The sequence below is a fragment of the Lycorma delicatula genome, chromosome 1 (genome assembly GCF_047948215.1).
Source record: "Lycorma delicatula isolate Av1 chromosome 1, ASM4794821v1, whole genome shotgun sequence".
Classification (NCBI taxonomy): domain Eukaryota; kingdom Metazoa; phylum Arthropoda; class Insecta; order Hemiptera; family Fulgoridae; genus Lycorma; species Lycorma delicatula.
The window spans coordinates 390,453,632-390,472,385 of record NC_134455.1 but is presented as its reverse complement, the minus strand read 5'-3'; the positions used below and the strand labels follow the sequence as shown (position 1 = coordinate 390,472,385).

Genomic DNA, 18,754 nt, shown 5'->3' with positions numbered 1-18,754 from the left:
TTTAAGAATGGAATAAAGTACAGCATCAGATTGGAAATGCTGAATGCTACTTTCACCAATTATTCTATGAATAAAACAAGTGGTAAAAACATTTCCAAGAGGGCCTTGAAGACGTTGAAGATGACGAGCACACCCTGTATGTCTCAGCACATCAGCAATCAATGATAACGTCAACAAAGTAAAGAAAACGATTATGGACAATCACCAAATCATTAACAGATGCTGATGATGCTGGCATATCATTTGACTCATGCCAAGCAACTTTCTCAGGTGTTTTGGACATGAAACATGTGGCAGCAAAATTTGTTCCAAAATTGGCAAATTACCAAAAGCAGTGGTGACTGAACATTGCACAGGGGAGTTGCTGAATGAAGTCAACGACAACCCAGCACTGCTCAAACATGTCGTAACTGGTAATGCATCATGAGTGTATAGGTATGCTGTTGAAACTAAGGCCCAAGGGTTCAAACGGAAGGTTCCTGAAGAGCCAAGACCAAAAAATGCTTGTCACGTTCAATCCGCAGTGTTCTTCAATTTAAAAGTTTAGTGTATCATGAATTCTTGCCAGCACGTCATATGGTCAGTCAGGAGTAATAACTGGTAGTTCTACGCAGTTTGCATGAAGCAATCCAAAGAAAACACCCAGATTTGTGCCGAAACAATTCATGGCAATTGTACCATGGTAATATAATCCACCTGTTTGAATTTTTATTTTATTCTATTTAATTAATGCACACTTATCATTAGAAAAATTACTTTTATTTAAAAGCTACTGTGTTAATATTAATAAATCAGAGAGTTTTAAATATTAAATTCATGTGAAATTTCTCTTTTCAAAATGTAAATAATGTTTTAGGTTTGTATAACAGGCAGTATGTAATTTTGATATCTTATTATTACAAAACTGCCCAAAAAGGAGTGTGATGTATTTAGGGTATATGTACGAGGGTTATTTTTTATTCAAGATCCGTTCGGTCACAAAATTAAAACCACAGTGAAAATAAAAAAAATTTTTATTTGTAACAAGTACTTACATAGTTACGCTATTTCTCTACATAGTCACCACTCCGATTTAGAAATTTGTTGTAGCATAGTACCAACTTTCCAATACCCTCGTCATAGAACGGAGCCGCCTGTGTTTTCAGCCATGTTTATACGCTGGTCTGCAGCTCGATATCTGTGCCAAAATGTTGAAACGCTGGCTAGGAGAGAACTTTGTGAAAAAGCCACAATTCAGAATAAGTGGAGAGGAATGTTGTCTTCAGGCATTGTCTTTCTCCATGACAATGCTTGGCCGCACACTGCAGCTGTAACAAAGAAGCTTCTGCAGCGTTTTTGTTGGGAAGTGTTTAATCACCCATCATACAGCCCAGACTTGGCTCCATCTGATTTTCACCTCTTTGCTCACATGAAATGCCGGCTAGGAGGACAACATTTTGGCACAGACATCGAGCTGCAGACCAATGTAGAAACACGGCTGAAAACACAGGCGGCTCTGTTCTACGATGAGGGTATTGGAAAGTTGTACCGATACCCTCATGAGGGTACCTTCTATGAGGGTACATTTGTTGTTCCATGCTACAACAAATGTCTACCACAACAAATGGTACAACAAATGTTGTACCACTGTACAAGCCCAATGGCCGAACAGAATTAAATGTATGACTCCGCATTGGAATCCTTACATTATAAAAAGTGTCACAGGCTATGTAAATATGTATATATATTTATATATATGTATATATATAAATATATATGTAGTAGTGAAGATTTTCCGGTTGAAGCACAAACTTTAATGAATTGACTTAATGAACTCTGAGTCTCTATCACTGTGTTTGCTGGGTTTGAACTGAATAACCCAAATCAATAGAATGAATAATATTATAAAAATAATAGAATTAAATTGATAAGAAAAATAAGACAATATTAAATAAATTAAAAGAATTTCTGTTTAATAATAATCGGCTCCCGTGAGGACTGCGTGTGAGGCTACAGTGGTAAGGTGATCTGAGCACCTCTTGAGAGGCTGACTGATCATCATCATCAACTGGTAACAAATGAGTTGCCTCTGATGCGCTATTTTGGTAGGTGCTCTTATAATATCTCTGCAGTCACCTAATTTTCAAAATTTGAATGGTGTTTTTGCTAGTATAATACAAAATCATGATGGAACCAAACCAGAACAAAAATTAACTGATATACTCAGAGAATTTGACCCTCACTATGTCAAGACCAGCATGACATTGATGAGCTCACACAAATGATCTGTGTAGAGTTTGATGACAGTAAGATTAGAGGTAATGCTGTTGTCATCGGATTGAGCCCATATTGTTGAATTTGATGCTTTAGGGAGACAGGGCAAAGTAGAATGGCATATGTGCCACTAATATTGTGCTGGGCTGTGACTGTGTATAAACTAAAAGGGACTACCTTAGATAGAGCTGTCGTAGATCTGAGCACTCGCATCTTTTTGCCACGGGCCAGCCTATATAGCACAGAGTTGCATGAGACAATTGGAGATTTTAGCCATTAGTTATTTGGATTCCAGAAAATTGCTGTGTAATCCACATGGTAAAAGATTTCTCAATGAACTCACTCATTTGAGAAATCTGTAAGTTTAAATTGGTATATGTCAAATAAATAAATAAAGTGAAATGTTTACAATTCTCTTATTTTGCTCAGAATGTCATTATATCCAAACATTATATCCAAAAGTTTTTAAACTGTAAATTTTTCTCTATGATAACTAAACAGTATTAAATAATAAAAACAATTATAAAAATTAAAAAACACAACTACCAAAAAATAAAAAATAGAGCTATAAAAACAACAATAAATTGAACTAAAAAAATAAAACAAGGTGTGAAAATGAAGGACTAAATATTATCATAACCAGGATTGCTTCAGAGGATGAGATCAATGATATGTAGCATCTGAAAATGCCATGCCTGACTGGGATTCGAAGTCCCGGGTTTGAATCCTGATCAGGCATGGCATTTTTACATGCTACATATCATTCATCTCATTCTCTGAAGCAATACCTAAAATGGTGGTTCTGGAGGTTAAAAAAAAAAAATCATCATGCAGTATTTAATTAAATAAAATAATGGGTAATCAATCAACATTCACACAGTTTTAATTTGTTTAAATATATTTTTCATGTTGTAGAAATAGCAGGTTTTAAGGTTGTCTAATGATTAAGTTTTCACCAGGTCTTACATCGATAAGAAAATTCTTTCCTTCAACAAAAATATTTAAATGCAGTTGGTAGGCTCTAAATAATAATTTTAAAGAGCTCTAAATAGTTGTTGTAAAGAGTTCTGAATAGTCATTATTTTATATTAAAGAGCCCCCTGACTACATTTAAATATTTTCATTGAAAGACAAAATTTTCTTATTGATGTAAGACCTGGTGAAAACTTAATCGTTAAGACAACTTAAATGACTGCTATTTCTACAACATGAAAAATATATTTAAACAAATTAAAACTGTTTGAAAGTTGATTGGTCACCCATTATCTTATTTAATTAAATACTCCATAACAATTTTTAGTTCTTTATTTCCACATCTTGTTTTCTTTTTTTTAGTTCAATTTATTGTTGTTTTTTAGTCCTTTTTGGCAGTCGTGTTTTTTATTTTTATAATTGTATTTATTATTTTATTTGCATAAAATAAATATGAATTTGCTTAATACAAGTCACGGTCATGGAATAAGTAAGTTTGATGTAGAAATCTATTATTTCTTTATCCTTTCTTCTTTTGATGTAATCTATTCTAAATCAGAAAATGAAAGCATATTCTATAGCCGAGTTGAAATCCCATAGCTGTGAATGTACTCATTTATATTAAAGTATATAATTGATTACTTGTCCCACGATCATGATTTCTGATATTTGTCCCATGATCTTATGTTTTTGTTTGCCTCATATCAAAAACACTCCTTTGCATACTCGGTTTATTTGGGTAATATACACCATTATTTATATGTACTATGTTATATGAGATAACAGTCTGGATTCAGTCTGTAAAGATACTGCTCAGAACTAGTTAGTACATGTCCAACATTGGAAAACATCTCTGAAAATAAAAAATTTGATGTAACAGATAATTCCCAGGTAACCAGTGCATGAATTACCGACAATTGACATCTTTTCATGGAGATGATCCAGATTTTCAGAAATTGTATGATGTACAATTAATAATATTTTACATCATGCAATTTTTGCTAACATCTTTTAACTGATAAATCTAATAATTCTAGTACACTGTTTGAATTCTTTAAGCCAGTAATTCTTATGTCATGTTTATAATACAGATTAATAAAATAAAATACGCCAAAAGAAATGTTGACAGGAATTTATTGTGTACTTAGTAGAAAATTTACATCATGGTTAAAGGAGAAAGTATAGTTTGCCAATTTCTTCTGGTAGTTAAGAATGATTAAAAAAAGATTTTTGATTTCAGTGGGAAAAAAAACAAAATTATCAACAAATACGTGCTATTTCCAACAATGCTAAGCATAATGGTGTACATAGGAAGCATTGATTTTATAAGACATGATTCACTTTCATTGATAAGAATGTTTCAAAAATATCACTTATTTGAAAATTACAGGAATTTTTAACATTAATTAATCATTATAATAAATTTTAAAAAAGTAGTGGAATAAGGAAATACACATTGAAAAAGTAAATATAGTTATTTCTTTTAAATTATAGCAAATACATAAGTATGAAAGCATAATATTAGTGATAGGGGTTGGCAAGCAAAAGAAATGAACAAAGAATAAATTATTACCAAAGTTTTTAATTTTTTGCAGATAAGGTTAAACAAGTTTCAATGTCAATACAAGTTAATAAAGTTGTTCAATTGTTTTTTCTTCTTTAATGTCAATAGACTTGATGAAAACATTCATGAATGTGTAAGAGCATTACAATTACAGAAATTGTAATAATTTTAGCCTGATGGTTGGTAGGGGTATCTTAAAAAATTTTTTTTTTTTGAAAATTTAATTAATTTATAAGTAATGATTTAAAAAGAATAAAAAAATTAATTATCATGTCATTTTATACATTGAGCAAACAGTGTAAAGCAACTATACTAAATATGAAATAATTTCTTTAAGAGAACGTAAAAATGTAACATGCTATCATACAATTTCTATAATTTACATAATTTTATTATTTGTAGTATTTGATACTATAAAATTTTATAATTACAATTCATAATATTTGTTAATTTCAAGGAAACAATTGAAGAACATATAAACCTGAAGGAACAAGAGATGTGATATATGCTTTTCTTCATGAAATCGAAAGGCACAAACATGAAAAGTTTACAATATACCATGGTATTAATTCTGTTCTTTCATATGTCTCTAATTTTAAATATTCCCTTACAAATGGGCACACAGAAATGGGTGTACTAATCTTTTTCTTTACATTATCTACCCCAGTTTTTCTTATGCAAGGAAATTATCTGCTGTATAAGTGACTACTGTCACTTATACAGCAGATAATTTGGTATTAATGGGATTTATTGTAGAGATATCAGAGTATCCACCTCATTGCTGATGGCTTTTGCATGCTGATATGTTCTATGCATTAGGTTTTGTGAAGAAGCCAGTGGAAACCACTTCACTTCTTACTTCCTCTAATTAGCTTACTGTTAAATTCTTGTTATTTTGGAAGTGCCTATGTTATTTGCATGAATGACTTGATTTGAGTTGTCTGCACCTGCACCTATTAGAGTACAGTACCTGATATACACAAAATTGATATTTAATTATAATTATATTTAACAAGCTAATGATTAAAAGTTAAATTTTCAACTATTTTGTAATGTGTACCATTTTTTCACATTAAAGAACATGTATTAAATGTCAGTACTTTACAAAGACAAGTTAAAGACTGTTTATATATATATTAGCAGGAGCACTTACTTTTGTCTCTGTGACAATGTGCTACCATCATCACTCATATAATCTGTGAATATTGTTCTTGGAAAAAATTTGTAAGTACAAATTAATTTCAAAATAGAGTTTTCATAATTTATGTTATATACAGTGAAGGGGTCATTTTAATTTTTTTTTATTGGAGAATGTCCTCCCAGAAATATTTTGTCAAAAAAGGATACACTGCAATCACGGTTTACGATTTTAAATTTGAGTTGGTCCTATTTAAATTTTATAACAACTAGTATTATGGTTATTAGCTTACAAACTATCAGATAAAAAAAATTAACTAATTGAAATATAAAAACATATTAAATATCAGACAAGAATATTTCTTGTGGAGAGAAAAAAATAGAGCTTCTATTACCAAATTAAACAAATCTCATAAAAATTAAAGAAAATATAAAACTGCCTTAATAGAAAGGAGATTTTTTCTAAATTAAAAAAGGATTTTTTTTATTGTTCAATGAATTTTTTACATAAATTTATTAGTTAATAATGTAATTGAAATATTAAATTTTTATTTTTCACCAAATATTTCATGATTTTTGTTCAATTGTTTAATGTATTTTGACAGAAGGAAGATAGTGCTAGTTCATTGATTCATTTTTTCTTTTATTGAATAATACATTTTCAGAGATACTTCATCGGTAGTCATCATTATTATTGTTATAAATAATGCTATTGCAAAAGAATACAATTAATGGACAAAGTTGACAAATTAATATGGCATTTTAAAATTAAAAGAAAAGCTGGCAATGAATTGTATGTATTCATTTTTTCACTTCAATCATTTTAAGCCCTATTTGTATCCTCTTCCGTCCCATCCATATTATTTGAAATTGAACATATATATATCTACATAGCTCTGTAGATATATTTTTCCATGTAGTATATTTTATCCATTCATAAACCAAGGAGAGAGATGGTCTTTTAATACATCCAGTAAGAGTAAGTGAATGATCATAGTTTGGCATCCAATAAGAATAAAATTCTTTCAGTCTGTTTTTTAAAGGCTTAATAATACAAACATCTAAAGGTTGAAGGAGAGTAGTTAATCATCCTGTTACAATTACTAATTCAAAATTATTTTTTGATAGTGAATTTTTCACATTTTCAGTTAAATGTCCCCAAAAGCTGTCATGGATGAGCATAGATTTTATGTTTCACAAGCTTTTGGGTCTATGAAACCACACCAGTTTCAACAATTCATCCATTAAATGAATATCCATCCATCCATAACTGCAAAACAATTTTCCATTTTTTTTTTTTTAATAATCAAACACAGTTAGTTGTTGCTTTAATTCAAGGGATTTTCTGAATTTCAATTCACAAAACGATTGTCTTTTTGAATAATCATCAAGCAATAAATCCTTTTTCTTTTGCAAATCTTGAATGCACAACTTATTGAATATTTCAGCTACTGACACAACATTTAATTTTTCAGCAATGGTAAATGAACAAAGTTTTTTTTGTTTGAAAACATAACTTTTAATCAAAAAATATTAAAAAAAAGAGAGAGGAATGTGACACATTTACAATTAATAGATAAAAAAAATAATAAATAAATAAAAGGACCAATTTTAAAAACAAAATAAGTTAACAATTATAAACTAATCACTAAATAAAGGATTTTTTTCACTTTTGAAATCAACTGAATACTGAAAGGTAAAGGAAAAGCATGAAGAAGTTAAAACTAAAAACGAATAAAACTAAAAACTACAATGTACCATACTTCCAGAAACCTGTTTTATTCTATGTACTTTGTCACAGAAAAAAGAACTAATAATGGACACATAACAATATTAACCCCTGTTATTATTCTTCCTCTAAATCAATAATTAAATTTTTGAAAAATTTTTGAAAAATTAAGAAGATATTTTTTGTTACTCCAGACCATTGGAGTTGGATGGCCAAAAAGATTTTATGAAGAACCTGTTGGTTTGAAGACCTATTGTTGTAGAAAATATAGATTTAAAAAACTCCCTTTACACCTTTTCTCAAGCATTTCAAAGGTAAATAAGTAAAAATATATAGTCATTTTTCGGGGAGGGGGTGAATATTAAATAAAAATTTTTGGCAATTTGTGATCTTGATATAAAAAGAAAACTTTTGTAAAAAATTTTTTTTTGCTATACCACCCAAATAAAAATTTGAAATTTTATTTTATTAAAACACCCTCACCCCTTTTCCAGTTTTTGAAAAATTTAATACATTTTCCCCCAAACAGGATTCAGAGTTACAATATAAGCCAACATAAATATGTACAAACGTCCATCTGACAAAAATAGATTTTTTGGACCTGGGAGCATTGGAATAAAAAAATTTTCATAAATTATTTACAATTTACTTAAATGTACCTTTTTGTTAATTTTTTTTTAATGTATCCTTAAGGTGAAAACTTAAAACAAGACCTTTTTTTACTGATCTACATATTTCCCATTAAAGCTATAGCAGCAATAACTTTATAGCTGGGAAAGTAATGTAAGTATTTTTAATTTCAAAATTTGTCATGATTTGGATATGTTTATATAATATTTAATAAAACATGTCCTATGAATATACCAAAATAATGCTTTAACAGAATTATTGTGCGTTTTATATATATATATATATATATATATAAAACATGCTTGCACATGCATAAACATAATTTGACCTTTTAAAATGTAGTAACTAAATGACTGTAGGTGACTTGTCAGGAGTCATGAATCACATCTGAAAATAGATTGTAGCAGTTCTCAAGAAAATGGTTTCCAGACATATAAAGAATAGTTAGAATTGAAATGGTTCCCTGCCATCCTCACCTATGTAATAACATTAGTATTTACAAAAAAATAATTCCTTAATGTATTCAAATTCTTTTTGTTTTATTTATATTAACAAATGCTAATTTTTCTTTCTTATTTTTTCAGAAAACCAACTGGTTGTGTTACTTCTTGATATGTTTATGGCTGGTGCAGAAACCACCAGCAGTACACTATCATTCGCAGTCCTTTATATGTTACATTATCCTGATGTACAAAAACATGCGCAATCTGAACTAGATATAACGGTTGGCAAAGGAAATCAACCCGTAATGCAACATCTTTCAAGGTTTTTAGTATTATTCATTATGAAATCTAAATAAAATATGTTTAACTGTTAGATAAGTGGTTAGTTAAAGGCAGGCAGTGGTTCCCAAACTATGCCCATGGACGCCTTTTTATAGCAAAAACCTGACCATGAATCCCGAAGTGAAATAACTACATAACTGTGTAATAGAAAAATTACAAATTTAACTTTGATGTCTTGAATGGTAAATGGTGATGTATTTATGCAAAAATAACTTATTAAATAAGTATTATAACTTATTATATATAAGTTATATATTATAACTTATTAATAAGTATTATATATGCAAATTATAATACTATTAAATTAAATTAATATAAATTATTTGTTTTAAAATATAAAATCACATTTATTTTTTTTGAGTGAGATGGGTGAACCTGATGGGATGATATGAGATTATGTTTAGCTCTATGTTTGTGATAACAGTCATAAGTCTCCACGAGCTCTAATTTCCAGTCGATTTCTTTTTTTTATGATGAGGATCATAATTGCACTAAATCCACGTTCTTCTAAATAGTAAGGTAGGAAAACAATTGACAGCTTCTGTATTGCGACCCATAATGTAGGATGTAAAGTTATCTGTTTTTGTAACCAGAATTTGTGGTATCCTTGTTCAAACATTGATTTCAGCTTCTCATTTGTGAATAATTCAATAAGTCCCTCTAGTATTAATATGGATTCATCTGAGTTTGTGGATCTACTTGCAAAAGGATTTAGCATCCAATTGGAGATAACCAAGTGAAGAATGTCTTAAAATTTCTGGCTGAAGTCAGAATGAAGACCGTTAAGTTTTGATAATAAGTAAGCAAATCTTCATCTTGTTTTTTGCAATTTTGAAAAATTTGGAAACTGAAAGCATTCTCCTCTCCCCTAGTTTTGTTTGTATAGAAAATGTTTTACAACAAACGCAGATATTATACCTTTAGTTTTAATTAAATTTAATTGATGACTTTATAGCTTCAAATTGGTTTTGTTAAATCTGGCAAATAAGGCAGTCATATAAGCTATGTAATTTTTCAAATTAATTAAATTGAGCTATACATGTAATTTTCAGGAATTCCAACAATGAATCAAAAAGTGTATAAAATCTATCCAAACATGCACTTTTAGATAACCAGCAAACTTTCGTGGTAAGTAGTAAGTAAAAGAAGACTGTAATCTTCATTATTTTCCAAACAAAGTTGAGTAAATAATCTCTCATTTAAGGCATTCCTTTTGATTTTATTAACTGCTTTAATGACATAATCTGGTGAGCCATGCAAGCGTTCACTAAGATTTTTGGCTAAACATTTTTTTTTTGACTAAATGTTGTTGATAAATGGCATAATGTACAGATAATACATTTGGTATAAATTGTTTTAAGTATGCCAGAAAGCCTTGATCTTGTCCTACCATTGTCAGAGCACTGTCACTAGCAAAGGAGAGGATATTACTCAAGGGTATAGCTTTTACATAGAATAAGTTGTTGAATTCATTAAATATTGTTTCACCTTTCATATCAAGTTTCCAAATATTTGGCGGATAACAATTCTTTGGAAATTTTTTCTTCTTTCACAAATCTCACATAAGCTAAAAGTAAAGTTTCATTTCCTGGCAAAGTTGACTTGTAAAGCTGTATAGGGAATTCAGTTATTAGACTTATATAAAGAAATTTTTACACACTGAGCCATTTCATCAATCCTTCTTTGTACTATATTATTACTCAGTGGAATTCTTTTTAAAACATCAAAAGCTGGTTTATACAGCACAGTGCATATTACCTCATTTACAGCTGGTAGAATAAGTTCTTCACCGATGGTGTGCGGCTTTCTGGACTTTGCAATCAGTAAAGAAATGTTACAAAAAGCACGCAGTCCATCGTCATCTCACTCAGATGTTGTCGCAATGATTGTGTTTTCAAATATTTTTCTTTTACTGTTTCAAAGAAAATTAAATTTTTTTTTTGTCGCTATAGACTTTTGTCTAATGTTCCTTATGCTTAAAAGGTTTCATTGATTTGTTTGATAATGTTTTATCACATAGAAGGCACATAGGTAAAGTACTATTTCCTGATAATGGAATACAGCCATATTTTAAATATTCAATACTATATTGTCTGCATTTTTTCTTCGGCTCACTTATACTCTTATCTGTAAAAAAAGGACACAAATTTAAGATACAAGAAAATAAAAGAAATTATTTCTTTGCAAAAAATCACTATTTATTAATTTTTTGTTTTATTTTGAAAATGAGATTCTATTTGTGTTCAAACCTGCAAAGATATATAGATAGATGGCTGTGGTCGGCTCGACTCCCACCACGCAATATTTGTCATTACTGTTATTTTATGTACCTATCTATAATATTTTACTCAGGACATAAAAATTGCTACCAATTTATTTTAACTTTTATAATAATGAAAATGGGTTACAATTATTTTACTTTATATTAAACCTTTCACGAACCCCCTGATGTTGTCCACACACCCCCACATTAATTTTAATTTGCCACAGACCCCCTCAGCAGTCAAAGGACCCCAAGGGGTCCATAGGAACCGGTTTGGGAATCTACGGTTTATGCAAACATGTTTTAATGAGTCTGTATTACTCACTTCATAATGTAATTATAATAATTAATTATTGACAATATGTTCACAGGACTCTCAGTTAGCTAGCCATTTGTGGTAGCCAACTCCCAATCCACTAACAACAGTAACAGATTAATAAAATGTTTATTATCAGTAACTTTTAGAAAATTTATTTATAGAATTTCCTTCTAAACAACTTTTTAAATTTGAAATGTAGATTTTCTCATCTTGTTTATTTCTGGCTGCTTACAATAATGCAAAGTTCAATAAAAAATTATATATGATAGGAAGTATGTTCTTGTCTATGTTAATCAATAAACTAATGAAATTATTCAGCATTATTGAAAACCATAAGTGTAGCCTTTAAATTTCATTACATATGTAATTCAAGTTTCATTGAGTTTTTCAACTGAAATATCTGCAATGACATGTCCAAGATTATCCAGCATCCTTTTGTAAATCTCAAACACAAGTTCATTTTCTTTAAAAAAGTAAGCATTATTAGTTAAAATTTAACATACAGACTAACACTTTTAATTTGTATATTTTTTAATAATGATTTTATACTGATATGTGTATTTCTTGAAAGTTTTACTTTTGGTGAATATTATCTCTTTCTATATTAATATAGAATTATCAGTTAGTTTAGTATGTTTTTATTACATATACATATTTGTAATTTATTTTTATTTTTTTATTCTCTATATTTTTTTAGCATTTCTCTAGAACCCTGTTTCAAATTCAATAAAATATTTTATTTTTAGCAGGATTTTGATTCACTTATTATCGTGTAATTTGATAGTTTCGGGGTTCAACTCTCAGAAATGTTGTTCACCCTAAAGATCACTATTTCTTTCCATTTTGAGGTTGGACAAAAGAAAATTCAAATTGGGTTTTCAGTCTGTTATAAAGCAGAATAATTTTAAAATAAAAAAATTTAAGTCACCTTATTTACATCAAAACAATATATTAAAAACCAAAGTGATCCCAGGATAAGATTAAACTGCCTCACAACATTATCACATTTATAACATTTTTGCTATTGTTTCATTAGTTTTATAAAACATATTAAATTGTAGCTAAAAAATAAAAATAAACTATTTTAGACAATTTTCTTGTTAACAAGAACACATAATTTTCTACAGTGTTTTAAGACTTTTTTTAATAATATGTACGTAAATAATCTGTAATTTATAATAGTATTATATTAAATTTGTATTATTCTGTTAAAGATTAAGTTACATTGAAGCTATAATAATGGAAGTTCAAAGAATTTGTAACATTGCACCTATAACTGCTGCACATCGAGCAAAATCTGACACTAAAGTATCTGGATATATTATTCCAAAGGTAATGAAAAGATGTTATTTTTTTCTTTTATATTCATTGTCTCCAGATTTTTCATGCTTCTATAAGAAGGACCTGACAAAAACATGTTGAATAAGAATTATTACACTTAAATTTTTGAACAATTTTTGTCTCAGACTTCCTTTTAAAATCACATTATAAGGAGTATTTTAGATAAAATTAAAAAAAAAATTTCTCAGCAATAAATTTTGTAGCTTAGGTATTTTAACAGTGAAATTTTTTAATATATTTTGCACATTAATGTAAAACACACTATTTATTTGTATGCATTTATACAGAATGTATCACAAAATTCTCCTAGGACTTTCTCCTAGAACTATTCTATTCTTGAAAATAATGGAAAAGTTCATATAAATATATGTCCTAAAATGCTTTGCTAGTGAAAAATTTAGCTCAGGTTTCAGCTACCCTGGTGAAATTAGGTTGTACTGAAATTTTTAGGACATTAATTAATGGGTGAATTAATGATTTTTCATGGTTTTTGACCTGAAAAATCAAATAAAATAGGTCCCAGAACCGTATCTGCAGTAGCTCTTGATAAATCTGGAGTCAAGACCAAAAATTAGGGTAAAAAACCTTGATTTTTATGTTTGATGTACAATAACTTTATTAAATGGATGATAAACATATAAAACTTTTAAATAAAACTACTAGAGAATTTAATTCTAAAATAGTTCATTGTTTTGGGAGGACTTTCATGGTTTTAAGTATAATATTCTATTATTTCAAAAATTCAAACTTTAAAGAAATGAGAAAATGTACTATAAATAAAAAAAAAACTATTTTATCTTTCCTTAAAATATGGTAGGCCTACAAAAAATGCTTCCTCTATGAAAACAAACCATTAGAAAAAATAGAAAGGTCAGACACTTTTGTGTCTTGATAACAATAAGAAAAGGAGCAGAATAGAAAGAATATTTTTTAAAAAAATGTTTAGAAACAAAACAGTGTGACTGTTACAAAGTGTGAAGTAAGATCCTTGGAACCCGTTTAATATTTTACTCATAAGTTAACTAAATTTTCATGTAAAAGTACTTTGAATGTCTTCAGATCTAACAGACAGACAATATGACTTTTTGTTTCCATTTTAAATAGTTGGAACAACTTATAATAGGACTAAGTTAACAATAAATATTTATTTTTAAAAAAATTACAGTTGAATTGAGAACTTTCTCCTTTATTGAAATCAATTAAAACAGCAATTATTCATTCTGCCATACAGTTTAATAAATTAAAATAAACTTTATATGGCATTGATTGATATAGTCATTAGACACTAATATAATAATATACCTTAATTCCTACTCTTCAGTTTCCAGAATTCTATTTCCTAATACATTGTAGATATTGCAGAAGACTTATCAGTTTCTACGTGGGGTACAGTCTTTAATAATACTCAGGACCAAATTTCTTATTTAGAAACTCATGTGTTTTTTATTTTGTTTTTACTCATACATTATACTGTTATGTAAACTATTGTTCATTTACAGTTATTACTATTATTTTTAAATCATATTAAAATTATGATTCTATGTTTAATTTTGAATATTTTTTCATTAAAAGTAACTGCGGTATTAAATAACTCCAATTTTTGAAATGCTTTAAATATTGGAGTATTCTTTTTTATTAACTGCCGAGTGTGAATCTGAATGTTATGCACTCTATACATGCAATATTTCTTGTTACATTTATATATGAGTATCTCTCTATAATAATTATTATTATTTGTGTTTTAAAAAAAAATAAATTCATTTTTATAGAACTCTATGGGCATTTTTGGAAATATATGGTTTCTTAGGAAATTAATACAAATTACTATATATATTTTATATCAAATGATTGATATTTCTGTTCTATGCTAATCTTCTCACCTGAACATATTTACTTCATTGTACATCAGTACTGTTTTATAAAATACAATGTCTTGATGTATGACTCATCAACCTAATTCATCTTCCTCATAAGATTCTCAGACAAATTTTTCTCTTCTCTTATTCATTTTGAATTTATCGACAAAAGTTCATTTGAACTTTATCAACTCAGATGATTTCCAGCATCTTCCTATATATCATACTTCAGACTTCCTTCTATTCTTGGTCATTAATAGTTTTCCTCTTGTCAATATTTCAATACCATAATACTCCACAGATATTTTATAAAATTTCTTTGTAATGCTTTGATTTTTGTTTGCTAATAAAAATGTCTGTTCTCCTTGGAAGCTTACCTAAGGTTCTGCCAATCTGCTTTTAATGCCTTCCTTACTTTAACCTTTAAAATTTTACTACAAAAAAAAAAATAAAATTCTGTAACTTCTAATATATTATTTAATTCATCATTATACTTCTTTCCATACATGTATATAATTTTTGTTTAATATTGTTTATTTATTTTCAAATTAAATTTCTTTCTCAGAAATAATCAGTCACATTCAAAATTTTTTTTAATTCGTTTTGGTTGCACAAAAAAGAAAACAATATAATGAAATATAACAAGTTTATTTTACCTCCTTGAAGATAAAATTGTGCAAACCAAAAATCAAGATCCTGCACTGTCTTTTGAATATACAAATTGAAAAAACAAAAGGATTGTCTTACCTTTTAAATTAGGCTTGCATTTTTTGCCCTCCAATTTCAAAGTGTAAGTTAATAAATTGTAAATAATGTTTCATTTTAGTTTATTTCGTTTTACAATCATGGCTTCTCCAGACCTACAAATGCCATATAAACCTTAGTCTTCTTATGCTTGCCTTTCAAGATTAATCCAAGAGCGAAATGGCCTCCCTTGTACCCTTGCCCTTTCTGAAAACCAACCGCTCTTCATCTGGTACTTTTAACATTTTATCATCATCTGTAATCTAACTATGTATTTTTGTATGTGTTATTACACAGTAATCTGTGCTTCTTACATTAATTATTCCTGCTTTTACTAGTTATCAATAATTACCTTTTTTTAATGTGAGAACACTTTTCCTGTCACATAAATTACATTTACAAATATATACAAACTAATCTGTACAGTTTTATTTAGTCCTACTTTTGAATAATGAATTTTTTTGCTGCTTCATCTTATTTATTCACACTATGTTTTATGTGATTTGTGCTTCAGGGTGTATTTTACTTAGCAATGATTTGGCACTATATGTTATGCTTAAAAGCAAAATTAACCAAGTTTACTTCTGTATTTTCTTTCCTTTTTTTTAGGATACAACAGTTTTAGCTAGCATCTATAGTGTTCATATGGATAATGAACACTGGGGTGATCCAGAAAATTTTCGTCCAGAAAGATTTATTAACAATGAAGGAAAAATTATTCAAGATGAGTGGTTTATACCGTTCTCTTTAGGTAATGTATTACCTAAACAACAAAACAACAACAAAAAGATAATATTCTAATCATTAAATTAACTTATGGACATGACATGACATATTTTACAATTTAAACATTAGATACTGGTATTTTTTAAGAATATTATATTTTAAGTTAGACTAAACAATCTTTTGAGGGGAAAAAATAAGTAAAATCAACTTAAAAAACCAAACTGAAGCCAGCCCAAATTAGAGGTCTGTAAGTTGTAGGGCATATTTGTTTTTAATTTGGTGTCAACTACAAAATGTCAAAATTTAAACAGTTAAAAAAGTACTTATTATTTTTTAGTTTTAGTGTTTTTAAGTTGATTTTATATTTTAGGAATTTTGATTTATTTAATATTTTTCAATTTGTACTAAAATTTATATAAGCCTACAAAAAAAGGGGATAGAAGATTAAAGAGGAATAAGAGGCCTGATGAAAAAGTAATGTCTGGAATAAACATAAAAGATAAGAATTTACATCTTGATAAAAGAAGGAATACCTAGAAGTGGCCAGAAGTTGTCTTTTTCACTCAGCAGTAACTGAATGTGAGCTGACACTCTAGAATGTATAGAGTTTTTTGAAAACAAAAAAAAACCTTAAGTTTTTACCTTAAGTTTATACACATACATTCATATAAAATACAAAGTGACAAATATTTTTCTTTTTATTTCTAATATTATGTTGTATTCTGTTTAACTAGTGAACAGTAAGCAACCTCATCATGGCCCAATGAGATGAGGATGATCAGTGTGATATGTAATTGAGGTGTATATTTTCATACTCAGATTGACCATTTCTGATACATATGGTTAACTGAACCCCAACCTCGGCCTTTCATCCAGAGGTCCCAGGTTCAAATCCTGGTCAGGCATGGCATTTTCACATGCTACAAAAATTGTCATTCATCACATCCTCTGAAGTAATACCTAACTGTAGTCCTGGAGGTTAAAATAAAATCCACTTAAGTACACTGGTATCCACTATCTAGTATTCAAATCCATATAAAAGCAACTAACTTTTACTAGGATTTGAACCTCAGAACCTTAACTTCAAAAATCTGTTAAGAACTGATTTATGAAGACTAATCGGTTTTCACAAAGACTAATCTTTGTGAAGATTAGTAAAGTTTGCTTAGTAATTGCTTAGTTGCTTTAAAGTTAATTACTAAGCAACTCTGGTGGGATATGATTTTCTTTTTCTTTTTTTTTTTGACTGAAGGTTTAATTCTCTTTAAATATATTTTCATCAATTCAGGGAAATTGATGAAATTTTCTTTAAGTTTCATAAAAATACTTGAAAATATCAGTAATATCAGGCTTTAAATCAATAAGGCTTAAATACTATCAGACTTTAAATACAATGCTGCAGCAATACAATATTAAGGTAGCAGTGTGACAAAAAAATTTTTTATGGAATCACAAACTAAAAAAATCATCAAAATTATTACATTTGGCTTGAACTCATAAAAAGAAAAAAAACATGGGTTAAATTGAGGACCTCTTTTGACTTCTTTGATGAAGAATTGATGACTTCTTTTTTGAAGAATTCTAGAAAATATATTTAAAAATGTTCCCTCCTGAGCAGAAACATATACGTAGTACATAGATTCCCAACAGAAAGTGAAACATTAATTTGATGTGTTAGTTTACATAACCTACTTTTTTCATCGAGACACTTGTAAATTATATGAGGTATATGCAGTAATATTTGGATTTTTTTTAAACAATGATTTTCATTATGCAGTCAGTCTCTGAGTAGAACAAAATGAACAATCACAATCATTTCCATTTTATGGCCAGTATGCTGTTACCAGCGTAAGCCAGGCTTACTCTGGAAAGCCTTAGTGGGATACTTTTTCTTCCCGGAAATGAGTATACATTTGTCATATTATTTTTTTAAATTAATAATCAATTGAACTGTTTCAGGTAAAAGGCGATGTTTGGGAGAGACTTTAGCAAGAGGAAGTTGGTTTTTATTTTTTAGCACTATTTTACACAATTTTATTATTTCATCACCACCTGCTGAACCTCTTCCCTCACTCGAACAAATTGATGGAGCAACACTTTGTCCTTTACCATTTTATGCCGTTTTTACACCACGATTTTAATTAAATTTTAGCTTCTCTTTTTAAAATAATGCAACGAAATGTTGAAGTATTTACGAGTATTAATGTTTATAATTTTATGAGAATAATCTAATAATAAAATAATTACAATTTAACTTTATGGCATGTTAATATTTTTTGTTTGCTATATTAAAACATATTATCAACATATTTATATTAACATATTTTTTGGAATATCTCTTAATTTTAATTTGTTGAGTTTGTAAAGCAATTCAGCCTTTGATAAAATCTTTTCAAGAACTGAACTGATAAATAGACAATTAGAATTTGTAACAA

General features: G+C 28.5%; 1 protein-coding gene across 1 annotated transcript in view; it reads left to right on the top strand.

Annotated features, from left to right (window-relative positions):
- LOC142317993 (methyl farnesoate epoxidase-like) overlaps positions 1 to 18,519 on the top strand; it is a 36,972-nt gene extending 18,453 nt beyond the window's left edge. The window contains exons 4-7 of the mRNA XM_075354527.1: positions 8,870 to 9,050; positions 12,867 to 12,984; positions 16,203 to 16,344; positions 18,279 to 18,519. Of these exons, the coding sequence (XP_075210642.1) occupies positions 8,870 to 9,050; positions 12,867 to 12,984; positions 16,203 to 16,344; positions 18,279 to 18,460 (623 nt within the window). The 3' untranslated portion in view covers positions 18,461 to 18,519. The remainder of the gene's footprint in view (positions 1 to 8,869; positions 9,051 to 12,866; positions 12,985 to 16,202; positions 16,345 to 18,278) is intronic.
- The last annotated feature ends 235 nt before the right edge of the window (positions 18,520 to 18,754 follow it).